At 36.7% G+C, this 25458-nt stretch overlaps 1 protein-coding gene across 2 annotated transcripts in view; it reads left to right on the top strand.

Annotated features, from left to right (window-relative positions):
* Window positions 1-25458, top strand: part of Atp8a2 (ATPase phospholipid transporting 8A2) — a 619499-nt gene that overhangs the window by 435442 nt on the left and 158599 nt on the right. Inside the window, exons 28-29 of one of the 2 annotated variants that reach the window (XM_027941579.2) lie at window positions 15479-15553; window positions 25010-25132. In XM_027941579.2, coding sequence (XP_027797380.2) covers window positions 15479-15553; window positions 25010-25132 — 198 coding nt within the window. The remainder of the gene's footprint in view (window positions 1-15478; window positions 15554-25009; window positions 25133-25458) is intronic. The other variant, XM_071610764.1, reaches the window with a different exon arrangement.

Raw genomic sequence — 25458 nt, 5'->3', positions numbered from 1 at the left:
TGACAACATTCTAAGGCCTGGAATGGATCTGTGTTGTTGATTGAGATTAGTGATATCTCCCATTTTAATTCTTTCTGAAAATAGAGCTAAGCCTATGGAAGCAGATCACAGTTTGGGACCCATGATGAAGTTGATGCTTCTAAGTGTTAGAAAATAATACAGGTTGACTATCCATAATCTGAAATGTTCCAAATCCAAAACTTTTAGACCATCCACAGGGCATCACAAATGAAAAATTCCACACCTGAACTCATGTGACCAGACACAGCCACATTGCAGGTACGCTAAATATACTGTTCGAAATCACCTTTGGGATATGTGTCTTAGGCACCTATGAAACATAAGTGAATTTTATGTTTAGACTTGGGGCCAATCCCCAAGATATATCATTATGTATATGCAAATATTTCAAAATATGTAAACAATCCAAAACAGGTTGGTACCAAGCATTTCAGATAAGGGATGGTTAACCTATAGCTAGGATTGTGAGATGTGTCAGCTGGGATAAAAGAGGAGCAGGTGAGTGCTTTCACAGTCTATAGCAGGTTTAGCTTTTTGTCATGCATGTAGCTGTAAAATTTAAGTACCATTTATAAAAATTTACTGCAAAGTGCCTTTTTGTTGCTTCTATCTCTGACCCTTGACCTATAAATGTGGCTGTCACCCGAAGCCCACCATGACTTTCTTCTTGCCTTTTCTCATAGATCTCTCATTGGGTGACTTCTACTCTTGTTGATGTACTTATTGCTTCTTTTCTAATGTTACAAATATTTTTCCTAACTGAAACTCTCCTCTGAACATCAACCTTGCATTTTGAATTTTTACCTGGAGATATAGTTGATGAGCCTCCAAAGTAAATTCATCTTCCACTTGGCCATCTTACCACTGAACTTTACCTCTGGTTGTAATTATTATGGTCCTTCTAATCTCCCTTCAGAAGACTCTCAGAGTCAGCCTTTGCTGCCACCACCCTATGTTAGTTTCACTGATCAAGCTGTCAGAGAATCTCCCTCCAAAACAAATTGCAACTGGGATTCCTTACCCTCTAGTCAGCCTCCTACACTTTTCTGTTAGGTACACTTTCACAAAGGTCAGTGAAATCATGCCACCCCCTGCCCAAATGTGATTGCCCTGAGCTCACAGTTACTTGGAGTTCTATAGCATAAAGCATCCCTGGGGCAGGTGAATACTCTAGGGGAGTCCAGGCCCTTCACAGCCCTTCACTTCCATTGGCACTTCTGGCTCTTTTTCCCCACCTGCCTCTCCACAGTCAACAGTTAATGCTTTATAAAAGGAAGGGATATATCTCACCTCTTCAGAATCTTACTGTGGGGCCTGCTCCACAGTACAAAACTGTCTCAAGGACATGAACCAAAGAGACAACATTTAGTGAAAAAAATCAACACACCTCTCCCATTGCACACAGTGATCAAGGATACTTTACTTCTGAGGAAGAGTCCAGAGAGAACTTTGGTGAGAAATACGGGAGGCAACTGCCCATTATTTCTTTTTCTGCCCTTATTTCATGTAAACTCCAAATTCACATAGGTCAGTCTGAATCTACAAATGAAAGCTCAGAAGCAAAGTAGTCATCATATATATTATTATATAAGATATATAAATATATAATATATAATATATATATATATATATATATATATATATATATATATCCACATGTATTTTATGTGAAATCATAAATTTTTCTCTTAAAAAATAAAAACAAGTATTTCCTGTTAGGGTTCTGCAGATATTTTGCAAAATTTGAATGAAGTAAAAATCTGCAACTTTAGGGTTTAAAAGAATACTGAAGGCATATGTTATATACTCCAAAGAACCTTACAGAGAATACAGTGTGAACAACTATGTGGTGAAAGAATGATTTTATCAAGTGATAATGCAATATCAAAAGGATGTTCCTCAAAACTTTGAGTGCATTGGGTGAAAAAGATGCATTTAAAAGATGCATATTTAAATGGATAATTTAAAATCATCAGAAACTTTTCGGTACATACAGCCTTTGCATGTACTTCCCAGAAGTTAAAAAACATAATAAGCAATTCTCCTGAGTAGTTTAAAAATACCTTTGCAGGTCAATGGTTTCTGTTTCTTTACTTTCAGAAAGCTTTTAAAATGACCTAATCACCATGTCAGCAGATTGATGAGGTCGAATAACTTTAGCATTAGAGCACTAAATATTTTTGGCACATGGTACAGAAGAAGTCTAAAGTATTGATGGATCTTCTCTAGTGAAACTGAAATTGTTGTTCATTATGTGAACTAGATTTGTCAGGGCTTAGATCTGTAGAATGAACAATAGTAATGCAAATGATGCTGAAACCCTGTCTTAGTCTAGCGATTGATAAGTTCTGCCACAGTTACATGAACTAATGAGCCAAGAAGAATGATGCAGTTCTGTCTCATTGAGAGGCATTTCCAACAAAATCTTACTAATTGTTTAAAAATAATAAAATGTGTTATTTTTATCAGTTGTATACCACTAATAATTATAATGAAAACTTAATCCACAAGAACTTTTAACACTGAGAGCTGTATAGTCACAGAAATTTTAAAGAAAATGAATTTTATTTACTAATTTTTGTGATGGGTGATAGGTCAAAAAAGGTGCTCAAACAAAATTACATTAAATCAGGATACAGCTGCATAAGTCAAGTTGAATGGAAAGCAAATTCAAGGTAAAAGAAATGATATAAAACTTCTAACTGTTCAAGAAAATTCTGCTTATATTTCTTTAAAGTGGGTTATGGTGAGCATCTGTGGTATTTAGAATGTATTGACTGCATTAAAAATAATGTACATTTATTTTTAAAGTTTCAATATGTACAATATACCAGAAACTATCTCTTCTTCAGTTATTTAACTTTATCATTAAAAATTTGAAATGTTACTTTGAAATATTTACTGAGATCAAAGCTACTGGTAGATCCAATGAAATCTTCAAAATCCTAATGACATTTATTTTGCAGAAATAGAGAAATTCATCCTAAAATCTGAATCAACTCCCAATTAGGCAAAAAAAAAATTGAAAGGGATGAACAAAGTCGGGGGACCCACATTTCCTGATTTCAAAACTTACTGCATAGATACAGCAGTCAAAACAGTGTACTACTTCCATATAGACATATATGAAGACCACAGGAATAGAGAGACTAGAAAGAAATCCTCAAATAAATGGTAAAATGATTATCAACGAGGGAGCAATAATTGTCATTCAATGGGGAAAAGATGGTCTTTTCAGGAAACGATTCTGGTAAAACTGGACACCTGTATGAAAAGAATAAAGTTGGACCCTCCTAAAATTGTACAAAAATTAACTCAAAATAGACCAAAGACCTAAAACAATGAAAACTCTTGGAAGAAAACAAGGGAGAAGTTTCATGACATTGGATTTTTCTGGACATGGCATCAAAAGTACAGGTAACAAAAGAAAAAAATAGATAAATTAAACATTTTTGTACAGAGAATGCTATCAATGGAGTATAAAAAATATATGAATATACCACAGTGAATCTCACCAGCATGTATACCCACAAGATAACTAACTATTAAAACAAAAGAGCTAAAAGTAAATAGCAGAAAGATCAGTAGAGGGAAGGGGACAGGGAGAGGGAATGGGGGAGAGAAAGAGCAAGTCCTGGGGACTGAATCAGAACAAATTATTTTCCATTCTCTTATAATTATGTCAAAATGAATCCTAAAGTTATGTGTAACTAAAAAGAACCAATAGAAAAGTATTTAAAAAGGCAACTTATAGAATAGAAGAAAATACTAACAATCATATCTGATAAAGACATAAAATCCAGAATATACAAAGAACCACAATTCAATAACAAAAACCCAATCCAAAAATTGGGTAAAAAACTTGAATATACATTTCTCCAAAAAAGGTACATAAATGGCCATTAAGTATATGAAAACATACTGACTATCATTGATTATTTAAGGAAATATGATCAAAATTACAGGGAGGTCCCACTTCTCACCCATTGGAATAGATATCAAAAATATTATCAAGGCCAGATGCAGTAGCACATGTCTATAATTCCAGCAGCTTGGGAAGCTGAGGCAGGAGGATTGTGAGTTCAATGCCAGCGTCAGCAATGCTGAGGTGCTTAACAACTCAGTGAGACCCTGTCTCTAAATAAAATACAAAATAGGGCTGGGGATGTGGCTCAGTGGTTGAGTACCCCTGAGTTCAAACCCCAGTACCCCCCCATGTATGTATGTGTGTATATATATGTGTATATATATATATATATATATATATATATATACATATATACACACACACACACACATATCAAAAACATCACCAAAAATGACAAGCATTGGTAAAAATGTGGAGAAATTTGAATTCTTGTGCGTTGTTGAAGGGAAAGTGAAATGATAATAGCCACCATGGAAAACAGTATAGCTGTTCCTCAAAACATTAAATATAGAATTCACACGATCAGGAATTTTGTTTCTATACACAAAGAATTGAAAATCTGGAGCTTAAACAGATATTTTTGTACCAGTGCTTATAGCAACATTATTCCTAGTAGCCAAGAGGAAAAATAACCCAAGGTCCGTCTATGGATGAATGGATTAAAAAAAAGTGTGTTGCGTACATATAATGGCATATTATTCAACCTTAAAAATGAATGAAATTATAATACATATTACAACATGTGTGAATAAAACTAGAAGAGCCAAACTCATAAAGATAGAACATAGAATGGTGGTTACCAAGGACTAGAGAGAGAGGCTGGGTTACCAAGGACTAGAGAGAGAAGCTGTTGTTTAATGAGCTTGGAATTCCAGTTTGGGAGGATTCAGCGGTTGGGCAGTGATAATGGTTTCACATCAGTGTCGATGAACTTAAAGCCACTGAAAAAATGGTGGCTATACCATTTTCAGACTTGAAAATGGTTAAAATGGTAAATTCTATGTTGTGTGTATTTGAACACAGTAAAAAAACAAAATTTATTGAGATAGTTTTTTTTTCAGATTTGCAGATGCATATACAAATTTCTCTTAAGGAATATATGCACAGCTGTTCTCATATTTGGAGAACACCTGTTCATATCCTTCATGGTCTGAACCCTTCTCTCACTTCATTTTCCTTGTTCTAACCACCTGGCAATTCACACCTGCTACGCTGGTGTACAAGTTGCTCCCTTCGTTTTCAATGCCCTTTCTTCCCCACCCAATTGCATTAGACCTTTCAAGATGCAGCCCAAGAGCTCATCACCTTTGAAAAATGTGCTGACTCCTCCATATAGAACCTCTCTATAATGTCCCCAAAGAACTTTGTCATGCCTCTGATATAACCCATGCCTGTCCCCAACCAGACTGATTCTTTAAGGACAGAGATATCACACTCACCTGTACCTCCTACTTTTAGCATCGAGCATAGTTTGAAACAGGGTCTTAGCAGATAGTTCAATAATTGAATTTTTTAAAAAACATGTAATTCTTTCTTATAATCCTCCTCTGAGACAGACTTTCCCCTCTACTTTCCAGAATGAAAAAATAAAACCAAAGAAATTCTTCACCTTACCCAGGCTACAGGCTCACTGGGGCTGATGGGGGTGGAGGGACAGCATCAGAATTTTGCTTTCTTCTGACAATCCTGGTCTGTGGAGCCAGGTACTAAATCTTACTGTCAATAACTTAAGAGCATTGCTTTATTGGTTATAAAACACATGTTCTCAAATATGTGCCATAGGTTCTGCCCATAAATGAAATGATCTTATACATATTTCTGCTACCCCTTGCATAATAAGCCCCCCGCCACTGTTCCAACACCAGGAGGTTGGAAACAGCTGTGTCATTAATGAACGATAGCAGATCCTAACCAGTGACCTCCAGATGAAAGACTCATTATTTCCTTACTGGTCTCAGGAGCTATTTGGTCCCCTAACATGCCAGCACGGGATTTAGACTGAGGAGTCTAAGCCTTGAACTATAAAAAAGTTTACGTAGTCCTTGATACAATTTGGAGCGATTACATTCTATTGTGCCAAGAATTCCTTATTAAAAATCAATTTAATTGTACATACTCCATCTGGTGGGTATTATGGTCTTTTATGGGGGAGGGAGTGGACACGATTCTGTATTTACCTGATGTTTCATAGTATAAGCATGTAATTTTGCAGAAAAAGAGGTATTTTTGTAGTGCCGAGAAATGAGTAATTAAAGCAACTTTAAAAATGTTTACCAGACTTCTTTCACTAACTTTTGTGACTTAGAGCTGTGAGATTCAGCTTCTCACTTCTTTGAGATTTTAATGGGAAAGCATAACAACAAAAAACCCTAAATAAATTCATATATTCATAGCCTATGCTATGTAATAGTTTCTATTATATTTCATACTTTTCACATTGAAATTCTGGTCCTTTTAAATATAACCTAGCTTGTCCAATTAGTATTAATTTGGGTTTTTATGGTTTGTTTTCTTTTTCTTTTTCTTTTTCTTTTTTTTTTTTGCAGTGCTGGAGAACAAACCCAGAGCTTTGCAGGTGCTAGGCAAAGCACCTTACCATAAGTTACACCCTCACCCTCTATTTGTGTTTTAAATTCAAGAAATTTGGATAATGAATGATGATAAGTTTATTTTTGATTGTCTAATGTATTGATATTAACCATGGTTTTCAAAAGATTGCAATATGTGTGGTCACAATATTACAGGAAAATATTTCCAACTAGAGTGATTGTGCTTTATCATACAAAGTGGGGAAGATTTTGCAGTCTTTCTTAAAACAGTTTATACCCTAAAAAAGGACCCCAGGGTTGGAGGGTAGCTCAGAGGTAGAGTGTGTGTTTAGCATGTGCAGTGCCCTGGGATCAGTTCCTTTCACCACCAAAATAATAATAGTAGTAGTAGTAGTAGTAATAATAATAATAATAATAATAATAATAATAATAATAATAATAATAAAGGATCCCTTGGCTTTTTTAACATTTAAGAAGAAGATCTGGGCAATTGTCTTAAGGTTTTTGGTCTGCTTATATGCTTATTATTGTGAAATATTTTGTTCATGTTACAGACTTAAAATATCAACATAATAAATTAGCAATCATAAATATTGATTTGATTTGATTCTGAATTGCCTTTACTTAAATGTTTTAAAAATCACTTATTGGTTATGTAGAATTTGCTATTAATAGCTGATATCTGTTGAACATCTTTTTGATAGAAGCCACAGTGTCATTCATCTCTGTGCCCTGAATTCCTCATGTGTGAAACGAAACTAACCCTACTTTGTTAGGACTGTGATGAGGTTTAAGTGAGATAATCCATTGAGAGTGTTGTGAAGTTCTTGGAACAGAGTAAGCAATAAATATATGTGAGTTTTTATCATCATCAAAAATAACAGAAATAACAATTCAACAGAAATATTTTTCCCATTTGTTAAGTTAAAAAAATGAAGTTTAGGAAATAGTTAAGAGCCCAAACATACCTGTCCTGTGCTTACCCTTATGTGAGCTTTTATCTTTAACATTAAATATTAACATTCTGCATGCATTCTTTTATTAAGCACCTACTGTGTACCCATCTAGGTGCAATAGTGAGTATCCTATCCTGGTTATGCAATAGTGAGTGCAATTTATATGATCTCTAGCCGCATGGGGTAGACAGATAACAATGCAAGAAAAATTAGAGAATGTGACAGTTTGAGAGGAAAGTTAGCATGATGTATCAGCATGCTGCAGGGATAGAGAATGGCAAATTATTTCTTTCTACATGTTTTTCTTTAATATTAAAGTAATGCTTATTCTTTGTAATAGTAATACAATGAGTAAAGCAAAAATAATTTGCCCTGTCTACCTCCTTTTTGGCTCAGGGGTCAGTAGCAGCAGTCTGTCCAGCTTGCCATGCTTTTTTTTCCAGCTCCTACAAACATGTAACCATGTAACATGTTTTTTGTGTGGTCTTACAAAATAAGACTGCATATACATTGTTCTATGACTTTCCTTTTTTGTTTGCTTGCCTTTGGAAATCCTTAGAAACTTTACAGGTATGTAGTGTTTGCTTCTAGCATTTTACCTGTCCAAAATTGATCCAGCGAGACACAGCTTTGCACAGTTTATGGGTAGGGCTCTGCCTGTTCATTACAATATTTTATCTAGTCTCCATTTAATTCTAGTCACTCAGTTTCATAATTTATTGGATAAAAGGTTGTAGAAGCAGTTTCCAGTGAGTTACTACTACTGTTATTGTTAGTTCTTCTGGCAACTCTTGCTCTGTGATACATCTCTGATTGTTCCCCTTGGTTTCCTGTCTACCTATTCACCTTACCTCCCTATTTATTTATTTTGTCTTTTCTTTTGTCTCTCTTGTATTCTTAGGGGTTCCTTCATTTCAGTACATATAGATTTAACATTTTTAAAGGTTCTTAGTATTTTATAGATTCACCACAACCACCCCTTAATAAAGAACTTTGAGGTCTTTTTCTGTACCTTTTGTTTGGTCTTCTACTACCAACAGTATTGCAAAATGACATACACTTTTACCTACTAGTTCTTTAATTGATGAGAAATGGATTTCCAGAAGTAGAGTTTCTAGACAAAACATATGCTGGTTTTTTTCCCCTTAATACATATAGCCAGATTAAACTTAAAAAAAAAAAGGTTGTTGGACTTTGAAACAAATACCTTTAATGCCAATTATTCATCTCAGACCTAATGCACAAATTAGTAGATCATGATATTGCTGTTTCAGTGGAAACCTCATGGCTAATTTATTTAACTATCCTCTGTAGGGTACTTTTCCACTTCAACCCTCTACCAGGGATCCTAGAAGAACAGAGTTAATGGAGGAGCTGGCCATCCCTTCCCTAGATGAAACGGCCGTCTGTTAAGTGTGTCTGCTGTTAGTTGAGAACCTGAGAGCAGCAACAGGTACAACCCATCGAGGTTGTGCAATGGCAGCAGGACCTCCAGACAGGAGCCTGTGCAGTTAGCCAAGATGGTTACTGCATTTTTGGCACTCAGGCAGCAGTTAAAGCAAAGAAAGATCTTTTTCCAAGAAGGAAAAGCCATTTAATAAGTTTGGGTCAGTTTGCTCATAACAACACTACATTTGAGGACCAAAACCCCAGGAGCTTGGCAAGCTACAATGCTTGGCAGGTCTCCCCCACCAACCCACCAAGTCTGAGGCTGTCCTGCCAGAACCTGGCTCTCTGGGCTTGGACTGTATTCATTTAAGAGCATTCCTAGTTAACAAGAAAGTTAAGGCAGAGGAATCTTTCCTTCCATTAATCCGAAAGAGTAAAATTTAGTGGCTGTAAGCAAGCTGCCATGGAAGTAACTGCATGTCTGGGCGAGGGACAGGCCATCTGTTTGCATTGAGGACTGTGCGTTTGGTGTACGCAGCTGGGAACGTGTGGCCCACCGAAAATGACATTCATGTTCAGGAATTGGGTGGTGCTCTTTCTTGTACATGAATTAACATTTGTATATGACTAGCTAGTGTGAAAGTCTGATTTTATAGTGTGTCAGAGAGGCATCGCGTACCTGTCTCATGAATAAATAAAATAAGAACATTTGTATGGATGTTTAAAAATACAGTGCGTTCTCATACTTTTTCCGTTTCACCTATGGAAACCCTGCCAAAATGAAATCAAGATTGAGTGTTTACAGTGGAAGAAATAACCAGCTTGTGGATTTTGAAATTAGGAGGTGGGTTTTTTTTTTTTTTTAGTGTGTTTTGTTTATTTTCATTTTCTTTCTTCTTCTTCTTCTTTTTCTCTTCCAAAACATCATTACAATCAAATAAACAGATCTGATCATCTAATGATGGATGATTTGGACACAGACTGAAATTGAACTGGAAATGTTGAGAATATGCTTGTTTATACTTTTCGAAAAGCAGCAGCACCTGCAACCGATAAAAATTAATGAGAACATATCAAAAGATTTGGAAGAAACGTGGCCATGATAGTGCCAACGTGGTCAATATCAAAGCATCAGCTGCTTACAGGCAATATCCCAACACTTGACCCATCAAAAACATTAATCCAGAATGAAGAGTGAAAAGTTTTACATGGTTCAGGATTGTTTGGAACAATGTCAACAAGGTCAGTTTAGGGAAGGAGATACTAAATTTATTAACATTTGTTTTCCTCCTTATTGTATATTTTTAACAACTTGACTGTCTTGATTATGCAAAATCCACTCTAGGTCTTGAAAATAATTTCTGACTACTCATTTATAAAAAATAGACTGTTACTTCAGGATCTAAATTTGGGAAGTTACTAGATTCACTTCCAGTGCTGCTCTGGCCTCTTAAGAATAGGGCCTGTGGTTCTACATGTGAGGTCATGGTACAGGGGAATTATTCAGAAAAGGAACCACAGCCCCCTACACACAAACATAATCCCACCTTCATGCAACAGGCACAAAGTAAACACTATTACGACAAGCTTTCTAAGTGCTATCTGGCTGACCCAATACATTTTATCTTTAATCCAGTGTTTTTCTACAGTGGCACAATTGACATTTTGGATCAGATAATTCTTGTAGAGGGCTCTCTCAAGCAATGCAGGATGTTCAGGAGAATCTTTGTCTTCTACTAACTTGATGACAGTGGCGTGTCCCTTCAAGCTGTTATTATAAAAATGATCTCCAGGTATTGGGAAATGTCTCCTTGGAGGCAAAATTTCACTCTTACTCAAGAATAACTGCCTGAAACAGGTATATAAGTAACATGACCATTTTTTAAAAGTTCAAAAGAGGTGTAAGGGAATCTCCCTTTTTCCACCTAGAGAATATCTCTAACTACCTGGAGATGATGAATACTAAGATAGTCTTTTGTATGACCCAGAATGTTGTTGTCATGCACTTGTGTACATACATCTATTTTGCACAGTCAGGACCATTCAACGTATGCCTTAATTTTTTCCCATTTTAATTATATATCTGTGAACTTTTTGTATGACAATATATACAGATTTGTATCCCTCTATTTTTTTTATTGGTTGTTCAAAACATTACAAAGCTCTTGACATATCATATTTCATACATTAGATTCAAGTGGGTTATGAACTCCCATTTTTACCCCAAATACAGATTGCAGAATCACATCGGTCACACATCCACGTTTTTACATAATGCCATATTAGTAACTGTTGTATTCTGCTACCTTTCCTATCCTCTACTATCCCCCCTCCCCTCCCCTCCCATCTTCTCTCTCTACCCCATCTACTGTAATTCATTTCTCTCCTTGTTTATTTTCCCATTCCCCTCACAACCTCTTATATGTAATTTTGTATAACAATGAGGGTCTCCTTCCATTTCCATGCAATTTCCCTTTTCTCTCCCTTTCCCTCCCACCTCATGTCTGTTTAATGTTAATCTTTTCCTCCTGCTCTTCCTCCCTGCTCTGTTCTTAGTTGCTCTCATTATATCAAAGAAGACATTTGGCATTTGTTTTTTAGGGATTGGCTAGCTTCACTTAGCATAATCTGTTCTAGTGCCATCCATTTCCCTGCAAATTCCATGATTTTGTCATTTTTTAGTGCTGTGTAATACTCCATGGTGTATAAATGCCATATTTTTTATCCATTCATCTATTGAAGGACATCTGGGTTGGTTCCACAGTCTAGCTATTGTGAATTGTGCTGCTATGAACATCGATGTGGCAGTATCCCTGTATCCCTCTATTTAATGTCTGTAAAGAATTTCATTATATGGATGAATTCTAATTTTTTAACCAGCTGTCTGTGTACATGCCGTAACTAAGTTTTCATTTTTCCAAATGATGCCAAGTAAACATTCTCATGTTTTGATGTCAAATGCTACATGATTATAACTGTAAGATAAAAATTAAGAGTACATCTTTAAAAGTGGAATCACTGGGTCAAAGGAAAAGTACATTAAACATATTTGTAGACAGTGTTGTATTACCAGTTAATTGCCTTTTCTGCCTGAATATATTGAAGAGTTAATCTTATAAAATTTTAAAACTCAGACTGGAGATGTAGTTCAGAAGCTGAGCATGTGCATAGCATATGTGAAACCCTAGAAAACCCACAAAAACTTAAATTATAATTCAGTAATTCTCATAACGGGATATGCATGGGTATTGGTCTGTCTGTATCTGTTGTTTGCTTTCTTTCCTGAAACAAAGGATGCTCTCTTTTGGCTAATCAAGATTTTAGAATATTTCAGGAATTTTTCTTCTGTTTTATGTTTGAATATATTTTTTAATATATTTGTTCTTTTTTTGAGAAGTATACTTTCTTAGGAATTTTTTTATTATCTTTGAAAGATTCTTGTTTCTCTTAAAAAACAATATTAACACTTTGTTCTTTGCTTTAGCATTGTTTTCTTAAGACCAGCCTCCTATTCCTAATTTCAGCAATGTCAATTCTGATTTTTATTTCCTTCTCTATGGCTTTAATCTGTAACATTAAGCTTTCCTTATTTTCTTCCTTCTTTATCTCTTGTTTCAGAGAAAAATAATTTTCTTTAGCTTGTTTAGGCTCACAAAAGGTATTTGAAAATGTCTTCTGCTCCCATGACCTGGTTCTTCTGTAGAGATTATTTCATATGCACTTATCTTATTCTTATTTTTTCTGTATTATTATTATTTTTTTAGGAAGTCTAGAGGAGTAGGGTTTCAAAGTTGTGTTCAGAACACTTTCTCATCAAATTTTCTGTTTCTTCTCCACTGGTCATCTGTCACCTTGCAGTAATAAGTACCTCCCCCACTACCATTTTTTCCTCTTGGTAGAGGAACCTCTATGCTTCACAGGGAATTTATGTGTGTTATGAATTTTCTGTTGGATGATTTTGTAATTTGTCCTCATCAGTTTACCTTGATTAGTGTATGCCAAGTTGATTGTCATGTGTATTTCTACTATGTCCTTCCATTCTCCCTGCTTGATTCTTAAAAATCTTTTTAAAAATTATATATATATTGCCCTTTAAGTTCAATTTGCCTGCTGCACTAAATTTGTCCAGAGACCTCAGTCACTCCTTCTCTACTTCTATATTTTGTCCTCTAATTAAAAAAAAAAAAAAAGAGTTGGTTAGTTGGTTGTTTTTTTTTATTTCATGGAAATATTTTACTCTTAATCTATAGATTATGCTTGTTATTGACATTTTACCTTTTATTTGATCTAATCACATATTTATTAGTATCCATTCTATATCATATATGGTTTTAATTAAAGCAGTCTCATTGGTTAACTGAAAATGGTCTATCCTACTTTTTTCTTCTCAGTTTTATTTTTGTTGATTTGAGTTAATGGCAGGGGAGGAAAAGCCACTAGAAATATCACACCATACCCCCTTCACCAAGACAACTTAACTGACTAAGCAATATAATCAGATGCTTACTAGATATCCATAAGTGTTGGCTAATTATTTGAATGGAACTCAGAAGTATAGAACAGTCTTAGGAAAATTAATTGTAAACCTTTGAAATGGTTTACAGATATATTTGAATCAGATGTGTATCCAGGTACTTATTGCACTAAAAGTTTGATTCAAGTATTGATTGCCAATGTCTTGAGTGGTAAAAAGACAATAGATTGAAATTGTGGGTTTAGGGATGGGTGATATTTGAATCAGTATTATAAGAATATTCTGAGTGTAGATTATAGCATGAACCTTTGGTTCTCAGTTGTCCTCCAGTATTTCTTCATCAGGCCTCTTTGGGACTTCTTTGGATGATAGCAAAATTAAGAGCAAATTGGATTTTTTGAAAATCAACAAGCTTATCTTGGATGTAGGAGGGGGTCTCCTAGTGATCTTTTAAAACTTGGGTATGAGATGATGAAAGCTATGTTTAAGAAAGACATCATTTAGTGATTGAACCGAGACACTTAATTTTATCCCACTGGGTCTTGGTGAGTCCCTATTTATACCATGTGTCGTAGTGGATATGGGTATATATAAAGCAGCATAGGGAATGATTTCTGTCTCAAGAAGCTTGGACTGGTGGAGTTATGAAGCTGATTTTGAAAAATATTTGATTTAGTAAAATTTCAGGGCCAGAGTTGATTTCTACTCAGGTTATTATGGTGTAGTTATTCTGTTTTGAATCAGGTTCTACCAAAATAATGAATTTAGTCTACCATGAGTTAGCCCAAAAGTAGATTCCATGATGTTTTAATCAGCTATTTCACTGCTGTGACCAAAAGACCTGACAGGAACAATTTTAGAGGAAAAATTTATTTGGGGGCTCATGGTTTCAGAGGCCTCAGTCCATAGATGGCTGATTCTTTCCCTAAGGGCCCCAAGTGAGGCAGAACTCATGGTGGAGGGTATGGCAGAGGAAAGCATCTTAAAACATGGGACCAGGAACAGAGAAAGAGAGTGTGTGTTCTTTCACCAAAAACAAAATATATAACCCAAAGGCATGCCCCCAGGGACCCACCTCCTCCAGTGATACCCTATCTGCTTACAGTTACCACCCAGTTAATCCCTATAAGGGATTAATGCACTGATTAGGTTAAGGCTTTCATAACCCAATCATTTTACCTCTAAACTTTTTTGCATTATCTCACACATGAGCTTTTGGGGGATACCTAGTATCTAAACAATAACACATTATTTGTATAGGATTTTTAAAAGTCTACCCCCAAATCATTAATATCCTGTCATATCAAATTAGCTGCACAAGAATGTTTCCCCATATTTCTGTATTTGCTTCCTCTGAAGTCCAGTTTTTGCCCACCCTCCTGATGACTCACTCCTCTTCCACCCCACTCTTTCTGTCTCCATATCTTCTTCTGATCATACCTGAGAGATCTTTCCTTCTCTAAAATTATTGTATTTCCTTGTTTTGCAGCACTAATTAATCCCTGGCACTTTGTTCTGTATTTATTTTTATGTTAGTTTTGCCTAGTCAATCATAATTATAGACTAATTGAAGACATGAACAATATTCTAACGTTTTATTTATTTATACATTCAGTGTTGCTGCAAAAGATGATGAGAGCCTGTTTCTTTCATATTATTTGTTTTAATATTGGCCAAGGAAGAGAACATACAATTATGGAGGGTCAGTATTTTGTGAACTAAAAACACACACAACCAAGAGAGGAGTGTTTGCTGTTGTTTCTTATTTATGACTTTTATCTATTTGAAAGTCCTACAAATATAAATCTTATTTATCAAATCAACTTTACAGGAAAAAAGTAACATGAAGTTCAGACTCTTCCAGTCCATGAGAATGTGTTGACACAGACATAGTAAATATAAACCCAATTGTTTTGTTTTAAACTTATGCATATATCTTATAAAACCAATATGTCTTAAATATAAATTTTCCTTAAAATATTAATATTAGTGATATTGGGAATTTATATCCTATGAAAGAACAACTGCTATGGTCCTGGGGCTCATTATCCCTTAGCAGCTGTGTCCAGCTGGTGGTCCACATTCCCCACTACTTCTTCGGTGAATGGAAACGTTTAGGTCAATATTGATATAAAACTTCATGAACTTTCTTCTCTTTCAGCTTTGGTTCGCCTTTGTTAATGGATTTTCTGGGCAGATTTTATTTGAACGTTGGTGCATCGGCTTGTACAATGTGGTAAGCATTCTCCACCTCTCTCTGATAGCATGCAGGACTGCGGGACATTCCTTCACTGTTTATGTCTGGGAAGTGTATCTAAGTCAATCATCTGTGTACTTAGCAGGCAGCACAAATATATCTTTAGGGCCTTTGTTGCTTCAGCACATCCTGCAGAAGCCCAAACTCTCCACACATGGTTTCAATCATAGCAGATCATTCTTGAATAACCCATGAAGTTATTAACCCATATATCTTGATAATAGACCCTTGTTGCCCCCTTACTAAATAAATGCCTGCTCAACAATTCATGATTTTAGCTCAAGTTAAAATTTCTGAACTACATCTAAACTCACTTTACTTCATAATTTTACTTCTGAATTCTTAATCGTAGACACAAAAATATAGAATATGTGACCACTACTGTCCTTTCTGTCCTTCCAGAAAGAGTATCTTTCCTTGTAGAAGGACATTTTCTTCCACAGTTGGTGTTCAGATGATGAGTTCTGATTTCCAGCTGTCATGTCCAGCTTATTTGGTAATTTTCATGATTTTCAAGTACTTTTCATATTACTTGACTGTGATGAATTCAAAAGCTGGAAATTAATATAAACTATAAGCTAAAATGGCTCAGTAGCTGTTTGGCTTTCTTTCTTTTTCTTTTTTTTTTTTTTACTAGGAGGGAAAAAAAAACTGAGAGGCTTGTTTCTGAGTCCTTTAGAGACCCCAGAATGGCCCATCTCTTGAGTTGCTCTTCTTGCTCTGGACTCTAACCCTGGCATCCTGTGCCCCATGGGAGTTTCCCTTTTTGAAGCAGCTATCACAGATAGGTGTAGATGGAAGTTACCAGATGGGCAATAATATAACTTATGATGCTATAAATATTTATAGTGTGTGTATACTTCAGTGGCCAGATATTCATGCTGCCCATACATTCAGCCCTCATTTTTTTGAGTAGCACCCATGTGGAGTGCTGGGTAAAAAATGCTGAGTACAACAGTTTATCCTAATCCCATGTAACTCACAGGTTAAGGGGGTCAGAGGTGCACTTAGTCAGTGGTGAGGCTGGGTTCAGATCTTGAGTTGAATCGTGATGGCCCATTAGTGTCTGTGTTACTGGCTACAAAAATGCACTATGCTCTTGTGCTGATGCCCTAAAAGACAAAGACAACTGATAATGAGAGAAGAACTACGTTGACATGCTGGAAAACCTCCTTTAACAGCTTACTCCACAATTAGGGTCTCAAGGGCTTCCTTTCTATGTGCTAAAGGGAGACTAGAGATCATTAGCTTTGTAAGACTTGAAACTATTTTGAGTAGGTTAACCCATTTTGTCCCATTGTCCCAGATGCAGAACATCTGTGAAATCTTATGTATAGTATATAACATACAATATGATTATAGTAATAATAATATAATATTAATATAATAATGTATATAAGTCCTAGGTTATGATTTCCAACCTATTTTAATGTGTCTACATAATTTTGTTGAAATATAGGTAGAATTAAAAACTTAGGACTTAATAACTTAAAGTTATGCTGCGATTTTGGTGGGAGAACATGTGGGCTACTCTACATGGTTTAGCACCAAATGTCATAGAGTTGCTATCTTGTGCAAATCCATGCCACACACCTATTATTTTAGTCAATTAATTTAGGCACAGGGGATTAAACTGAAGGGTACTTTACTACTGAGCCACATTCCCTGCCCTTTTTATTTTTTATTTTGAGACAGGTTCTAGCTAGGTTGCTTAGGGCCTTGCTAAGTTGCTGAGGCATGCCTCAAACTTGCAAGCCTCCTGCCTCAGCCTCTCAAGTTGCTAGCTGGGCTAAGGATATAACCCAGTGGTAGAGTGCTTGCTTAGCATGCATGAGGTCCTAGGTTCAGTACCCATCACAGAAAGAGAGAGAGGGAGGGAGGGAGAAACAGCCCTAGGAGGCTCTGCTGTAGAGTTAAGGACAGGAGGACTGGATTGCATGATACCTGCTTATAAGATGAATGGATTTTAGCCCTGTTTTAATGATCACGGCATGGGGTTAGGTTCTTTTCTTCCATGAGGCCTTGGGCAATTCAAATGAATTCAACAAATTTTATTAGGTTCCTGTTCTACATAAAATGCTGATAAGCTGAGACACAGTATTGGTCAAATTAAGGCCCACCGAACAGTTGTGGAATAATAACCAGGGATTGTTTGGAAAGTACAGAGCCCTGAGCTCCACAGCAAGTTAACAAAGAGTGTCATAGAGATACTGCCTTTTTTATTATTATTATTATTTTAAAGAATGACCTTTTATAATTGTCAAAATGTGCTTGCTAATCATAGCAAACTGGAAATTACAAATAAGCAGAAAAGAGCAAACTAAATTTCATTCATAATTCTACTACACAGAAGTGACCAATATTATAATTTTGCTATGATTCTTTCCAGAAAAAATAAGATTACATGGCAATACTGGTCTGCTGCCTAATATTCCTATTAGATTATGTTGGGAATGAGATACTGCCTTTTAAATGCACTTTTCTGGTGATTATTATATACATGAAAGTTTAAAAAACATATTGAGTTTGAAGAATTGGAAATAGTTTTTTTTTTTTTTTTTTTTTTGCCTTTATGTGTCCCCTGAGCTATAGAGGAAAGGACATTATGACATAGTAGTGGATCACAAGGTGAAATGATCTTGGGTTACCTCAAAGCAGGCACTGAAATGAGCTGCTGCAAAGAGCTGGTAAGAAAAGTACTTCCAATTAGGACATCAAGGGATCTGTGACTGCCTCTCTCATTTGAGAACACAGCAGTGTCTTAGTCCACTTTCTGTTGCTATAACAAAGTATCTAAGACTGGGAACTTTATAAAGAAAATAGGTCTGTTTAGCCCACATTTGAGGAGCTGACAATCCAAGATTGGACAGCCCCATCTGCTCAGATTTAGTGAGGACCCCTTTGGCTGAATCACAACAGGACAGAAAAGTAGAAAGGAAAATGGCTACATGCAGAAGAGACCAAGTGTATAGGGTAGTCTCACTGTATAACAACCCATTCTCAACAGAACTAACTCATTCCTGCAAGAACTACATTAATCCCCCCTAAGAAGGAGGCCCCCCCTAACCTAATTACCTTCCACTGGGCTCACCACTCTGGGTACCAAGGCTCTAGCAAGTGAACCTTTGGAGGACACACTCAAACCGTACCCAAACTGAAGCAGGGAGTTTTGCCCTTTTTTCATGACTTGTATATGAAATAAATTGAAATGTAAAGAGAAATTGAAAAAAAGTATAAATAAATCACGATTTATTTATCAATCATTCACATCTTGCCCCCATTTTCATTGTTTCTTCACATACGTACACACATGCATACCACATATGCACACACACACACACACACACACACACATTTATTTCTGAAGCAGTTGAGTGTGTGTCAACAGACACCATGCCCTTTATTGCCTAACACTTCAGTGCATAATTACAAAGATCTTTTCTTTTGTAACCACAGTATAATGATCATCAGAAAATTTTAACGTATATACAATACATTGTTAATCTGTATTAGTCCATATTTCAATATTGCCATCATTGTTCTAGTAGCATCCTATTTACCAGGTTTTTTTTTTTTCTTGTCCACAATCATTCCAGAGATCCTAGTACAAGAAGTAGTTTGTGACATGTAAAGCAGTTTGCCAAGAATCTCTCTCCTGGGCTGGATTGCCCCTTGTCATTATATTTAAACAGTGTTTCTCTTCTACTTTTTCTTTAACTTATTTTTTATGTTTGACTCTTCAAACAAACTAGAGGAGCAAATCATTGTATCTCAATTTAATTCCCATAGCAAGTGAAAGAGTATTAAAACAGACTTGAAAATGATGCATCTCCCTCAGTACTGAGTTAGTACTGTCCCACTGAATTCTCATTACATTAGTCCTCTTCTCTGCAATTTCACTTTCTGCGGTTGCACTTACCCACATTCAGCTACAATCTGAAAATATTAAACACAAAATTCCTGATATAAATTAGTCATAAGATTTTTCTTTCTTTTTTTTCAATATCGGGGATTGAACCATGCATGCACTCATGCATGCTAGGCAAGCACTTCACCATTGAGCCATATCCCCAGTCCTTTTAGGGTCTTGCTGAATTGCCCATGCCTTGAACTTCCGATTTTCTTGCCTCCACCTCCTGAGTGGGTGGGATATAGACATGCACCATGGTTCCCAGCTAGTAATTCATAACTTTTATTGTGGCATATTTTTATAGTTGTTCTCTTTTATTAGTTTTTGTTGACTTCTTATTATGCCTAATTCTAAATTAAACTTTATCACAAATTTGTATAAATAAGAAAAACCACAGTATATGTAGGGTTTAGTATTCTGTGAGGTTTCAGGCATCCACTGGTGGTCTTGGAACTTATCCCCTGAGGAGAAGGAGTGCAATATACCCATAGTCCACTGTGTCATTTAATTTTGTGGGTAGGATGATAAAGGCCACTCAGGGACAAAAGCTACTAGGACCAGATGGGTTTCAACTAAATTTTATATACTTTTTAGTGATGAGATAACTATAATTTATTTAAACTGTAGTGGAAAATGTATCCTATTATTAAGCCAGTATAATTTGAAGAAGAAAATTATGAGAAGGCCTCACTTATAAATAAACACAAAAATTCTAACTAAAATATTAGCTAATAGAGTTCAACAGTGTCTTAAAATAATAAAGTATTTGACAAGTAGGACTAATTTCAGGAATACTGGAGGTTTGAAATTTAAAAATCTTTCTATTACTATGTCGACAAGGTGAAGAAAAACATCCCATCAGTAGATGCTACAAAAGCATTTGAAGCAATTCAGCTGCCATTCCTGAAATAGGAACTCTAAGTAAAATAGAAATAGAAAGAAGTCAATTAACTATATTTCAGACTATTCACAAAAATAGTGAATAGTAGCATGCTGCCGTAAATGGTAAAATCCTGAAACTATTTCATTTTGAATAAGAAATTAGTCAAGATACCTGCCATCACTGTATAATTCAGCATTGTTCTGGGTTTTTCAGCAATTGCCAAGATTAAATGACTGTTACAAATATTGGAAAAACAATGAATGATTTCTGTGGTTATACAGTATGCATACAAAAACATGGGCATGTACATATGTTGATATGTGACTGTTTATCTAGAAAACCCAAAAGATTACTAATAGAGAAATATTAGAATTATAAGAGAATTTGATAAGTTGACCAGAAAAATAATAAATATATAAAAATCAATAGCTTTTAAACATCCTAGCAATTAGTATCATTATTTATTTATTTACTTGCTCTGGCAATCTAAAAATGCAAAGAAAATAGTGGTTTTTTCAAAATTGCAGTTAAGCTGGGGATGTGACTCAGTAGTAGTGCATGTGCCTAGCATGTGTAAGGCCCTGGATTCACTCCCAGCACTGAAAAATTTTTTTAAAGTTGCAATTAAAATTATATATTGCATAGGTATAATTTTATAGTACCTTTATGAAAAAAAAAAAGTCTTACTGAAGGATACAAAACAAAATTTCAACAAATGGAAGGCATGATATTTTTCTACATGAGAAGACTTGGTATTATTAAAGAGTAAAGTCTTCTAAAATTAACATGTAAATTTAAATTTATGTAATTCCAAAGAGAGAAGCTGCATAAAACTATACATGGTGTGATGGAATTAATGAGTATTTTAGAATACATATGCAAAATAGGTTAGAAAAGATCATAGAGTAGACTTATCTTTACTAATATCAGGCTATACTCTAAAGTCAGCATAATCAAATCAGTATGTTACTGGCACAGAATTATACAAAGAAGTCAGAGATTCTAGAACTGGATTCCAGGTTTATGTTGTAGAATTATAATACATGAGAAATTAATAAGCCTTAGTGGTGATTTTTCAACTTAGGGGGAAAACTCTGGATTAATGTATTCTCACAACTTGTTCATTATCTGGGGAAAAAATGGACTTCTATCTTATATCAAAGACTTATATGTGAAAAATAAAACTGTAAAAATCCAGAAAATTACATGTAAGCTCCAGGGAAGAGATACTACTATAACACAGTTAGATACTCCAAAGTTATTCTCAACCATTTAAAAATTGAAAGCTTTTTGTTATGCAAAAAACCCATTAAAATTAACAGACAAAAATGCATTTAATTTTATAACATAAAACATTAGGTTTTATTATCTATTATACTCAAAGAATTCTTAGAAAAGGGCATAAGCCACAAATAGATAACAAAGGACCTGACTAGGTGTTTTACAGAGTTGCAAGTCCAGATGACCAACAAATATATGAAAACATGCTCCAACTAACTGATAGGGAAACGTAAATTTTTAAAAGTAACAGTTAATATCTTTAAATTTTTGGACTGGAGAATATTAAAAGATCGACATAACTGTTGCGGATAGAAAAACAGAGAAAAGATTACTGTTATCCTTTGCAAGGGTAGACATAAGTGATTGGAACCTGTTTTGAAAGCAACCTAGCAACATCTCCTAAAATTAAAAATACATGTGTCCTTTTACTCAGAAGACTTACTTCTGGGACTTCTTTCCATGGAAATAAAAGAAAAAGTGTATACGTTATAATATGATAGAAGTTATTGCATAATATTTGTGGTAACAAAAAGCTGGAAGCAAAATGAATGACTGTCAGTGTGCAAATGGCTTAAAGAGTATGGTGCATCCATGCTCTGACTGATTATGTGAGCATTTAAAAGACGCGTTAGTGTCAAACCCGAGGAACTTTGGAGGGCTTTCCATGATGTTTAGCAATAAAAGTATGATGAAGAAAAATGTATGCGGCATTCCCTTTTGTAAAACAAATCACAGTCTCCAACCAGTCTATGAACGTGAGTGCAGGGCATGCTAAGAAGGGTGAAAAATATGGTCAGGCCTATGGGCTGTTAGCCCAGTGATGAAGTGGGGAGGACTCGAAGTGGATGGAAGGAGGAAATCAAGTGAAGAGGGGAAAGAGAAAAGACTTGCATGTTAGCACAAGTAGGTGTCCATGCCAAACAGTGAGGTGAAGCTGTGTACTCAGAGAGTATGCAGAGCTTCTGAGATGTTTGATAGGAGCCCCTTCTTCTAGCCATAACATAGACAGCTTTTCTTACTTGGAGGGAAGCAGGTACCACCCTCCTCAATATCCTCCTTGAAGACTTTGTAGCACTTTGAAATCCCAGGCTGCTTTCCATCTGCTCTCTGCTGGAAGAGGAGAGCTGGGAGTTTGACCGGCCTTCCTCACTATACCTCTGATTGTTTGATCCTAATGGACTTGGGAAAGGCTTATTTCTCTAGCCACATACCCAAGTCTCCAAATAACTGATGTGAGCTCAGGATTCTCTCAGAGATGTACATCTGATTCCCACAGGCCAAAAAGCCTACTGGGTTGGTGGGCAGGGATTTGATCCACTTAGATGCTAAGCAGTGAGTGAGTCAGTGTTTTAGCCAGCTTTTCATCTCTGTGACCAAAAGACTTGACAAGAACAATTTTAGAAAAGGGAAAGTTTATTTGGGGGCTCATGGTTTCAGAGGTCTTAGTCCATTGACGGCCGTTCCTTTGCTCTGAACCTAAGGTATGGCAGAACATCCCTGTGAAAGAGTGTGGTGGGTTTAAGTGGCTCAGGACATGGGACCAGCAAGGAGGGAGGAAGGGAGGGAGGTAGAGAGGGAGAGGTAGAGGGAGGGAGGGGGGCGAGGGAGAGAGAGAGAGAGAGAAAGAGAGAGAGAGAGCCACCGAGCTAGGGTGAGCCACTAACATGTGCCCCAGAGGCACATTCCCAGTGACCCACCTCCTCCAGCCACACCCTACCTGCCTACAATTACCAGCCAGTTAATCCCTATCAGGGATTAATGCACTCCTAACCCTAACATTTCACCTCTTAACTTTCTTGCATTATTTCACATGAGCTTTTGAGGGACACCTCACATTCAAATTATAACCGTCAGTCTTTCTGAACTATGCCAGAACCAAATAAGATAATGACCCATGGGTGTTGGGAGCTGCCACATAGGAGCTGAGCACCCTTAGCCTTGAGCAATGGAGGTGTGAGACTGGTTTCCAGGAGGAAGCAGGTGGATCTCATCTCGGCTCAGCAGGGGAATGAAGCTCTGGGAGTGGGTGTCACCCAATGAGACTGGGCTACACTCCCCTGACACCCAATCTCTTGCCTCATTTGGGTGGAACTTTCTTGAGTGTCTTCCCTCAATAAATAGGGCTCTGGCATTCTCTCACCCTCTTTTGTCTGCCTCTCTTGCTTCCCTTGTGGGAGCCAGGGCCGACGAGCCATCGCTGAACCCCCAAGAAAAAGGTATTTTCTCTGTCTCTGTGTGATTATTCAGTGCCAACCCAGTTCACCTGGAGTGAACCTGACTGATTTATTCACGTGTCATGGCACATGGGGCCACAGCATATCCCAGACTGAAATGACATGTTTCCTCCAGATCCTTTCTTCAGCACATAGCTTTACCTTTCCACCACCTAGAGAGTACAGGTACAGGTGTCAGCATCTTAGAAGGCACCAGCTGCCCTAGAACTCGGGGTCCCAAGAGATTAAATGGTTTCCTCCCATCCTTGTACTGTGCACTCAGCCAGCCATCATCCTATGTGTCTTACAAGTTCCCCTCGAATGTGCTCATGGATGCTTTGGAGCTCTGTAAGGAGAATTCTTCTCAAGGGAGTGCTTTTTGTAGCATCCATCTGTATCCCTGAATATCCTGCGAAATTCTGTAGGTCCAATATGGTGAAGGTCAGAGGCTCTGATGCAAGAATCAATTCCTGACTTTTCCTTCTCCTCCATTTTCCCCCTGCCCCCTCTCCATCTCCATGAGTAATTTTGCAGAGCGCTGCATGTGTGTGTGTGTGTGTGTGTGTGTGTGTGTGTGTGTGTGTATCCCTGCTGCCCTGGTTCTTACCTCTGTAGTAGCCAGAGTTTCGAGAAATCTGCTTCCTCTTCTTTCATGTGTTTCTAAATCTCTGTATTCCTAGAGTGGCACAGTATCTGGGCCACAGTTCATTCACAATAAATATCTGTTGGATGAATAAATGTATGAAGTAGCTTGTGCTTCCTAAAATTTGAGGATAAAAGCAGGGTGGGAAGTTTTAAAAGTGTGCATCAGCTCAGCGCTAACAGAAAACATGACACTTCCTGGAGCTATGGTGTGATTCTCCATTGCTGTTCATTCTACAAAGAAGGGCCGTTGTAACAAGATTTCTTGGCACATCCACTATTTATAATGCTGTTTTTACTGTTGAATGTATCCATTTTACACAGATTAACAATAAAAAGTGGTCCTTTGTATGTTTTCTTTGTTTGGAGGGTGTCTGGGGAGTTGTGAATCATGGAGTCTCAGGTTTGGACTTGACTGAAAATTAAGTCATCATTCCAGAGAACTAGAACACTGCTCCTGTGTGGATCGGAAGGGCATCTCTTAATGGCTCATTGTCTTCACACAGATTTTCACCGCGTTGCCACCCTTTACCCTGGGAATCTTTGAGAGGTCTTGCAGTCAGGAGAGCATGCTCAGGTTTCCACAGCTCTACAAAATCACCCAGAATGCTGAAGGCTTCAACACAAAGGTAAACGTTGCATTTACAGAGCTGTCCCCTCAGAAGAGTGTAGCAGAGTGCAGCCTGCCTTCTGAGGTTCAGCTCCAGCCATCTTATATGTGACGCTTGAGAGAGAACATTTGAGAAGCAGTGAGACTATGACCCACAGCCATTTCATACAGCAAGCCCAGAGAACTCAAGATGCCTTTCTGAGGTGCTTCCCATGTCCTATGGAGCGCTTCTTTAAGTTCCAGGAGGCCAACCCATTTCCCTCCTCTCCACGTAGGTCCCTAATATCAGTGGGGCCTTAGCACTCATGTTCCCCTTCCTTCAGGATAAGCCTTACGTTTTCAAGA

The sequence above is a fragment of the Marmota flaviventris genome, chromosome 4 (assembly GCF_047511675.1).
Source record: "Marmota flaviventris isolate mMarFla1 chromosome 4, mMarFla1.hap1, whole genome shotgun sequence".
In the NCBI taxonomy this organism is placed as follows: domain Eukaryota; kingdom Metazoa; phylum Chordata; class Mammalia; order Rodentia; family Sciuridae; genus Marmota; species Marmota flaviventris.
The sequence above is the reverse complement of the archived record's forward strand: the minus strand, read 5'-3'. Positions and strand labels throughout refer to the sequence as shown.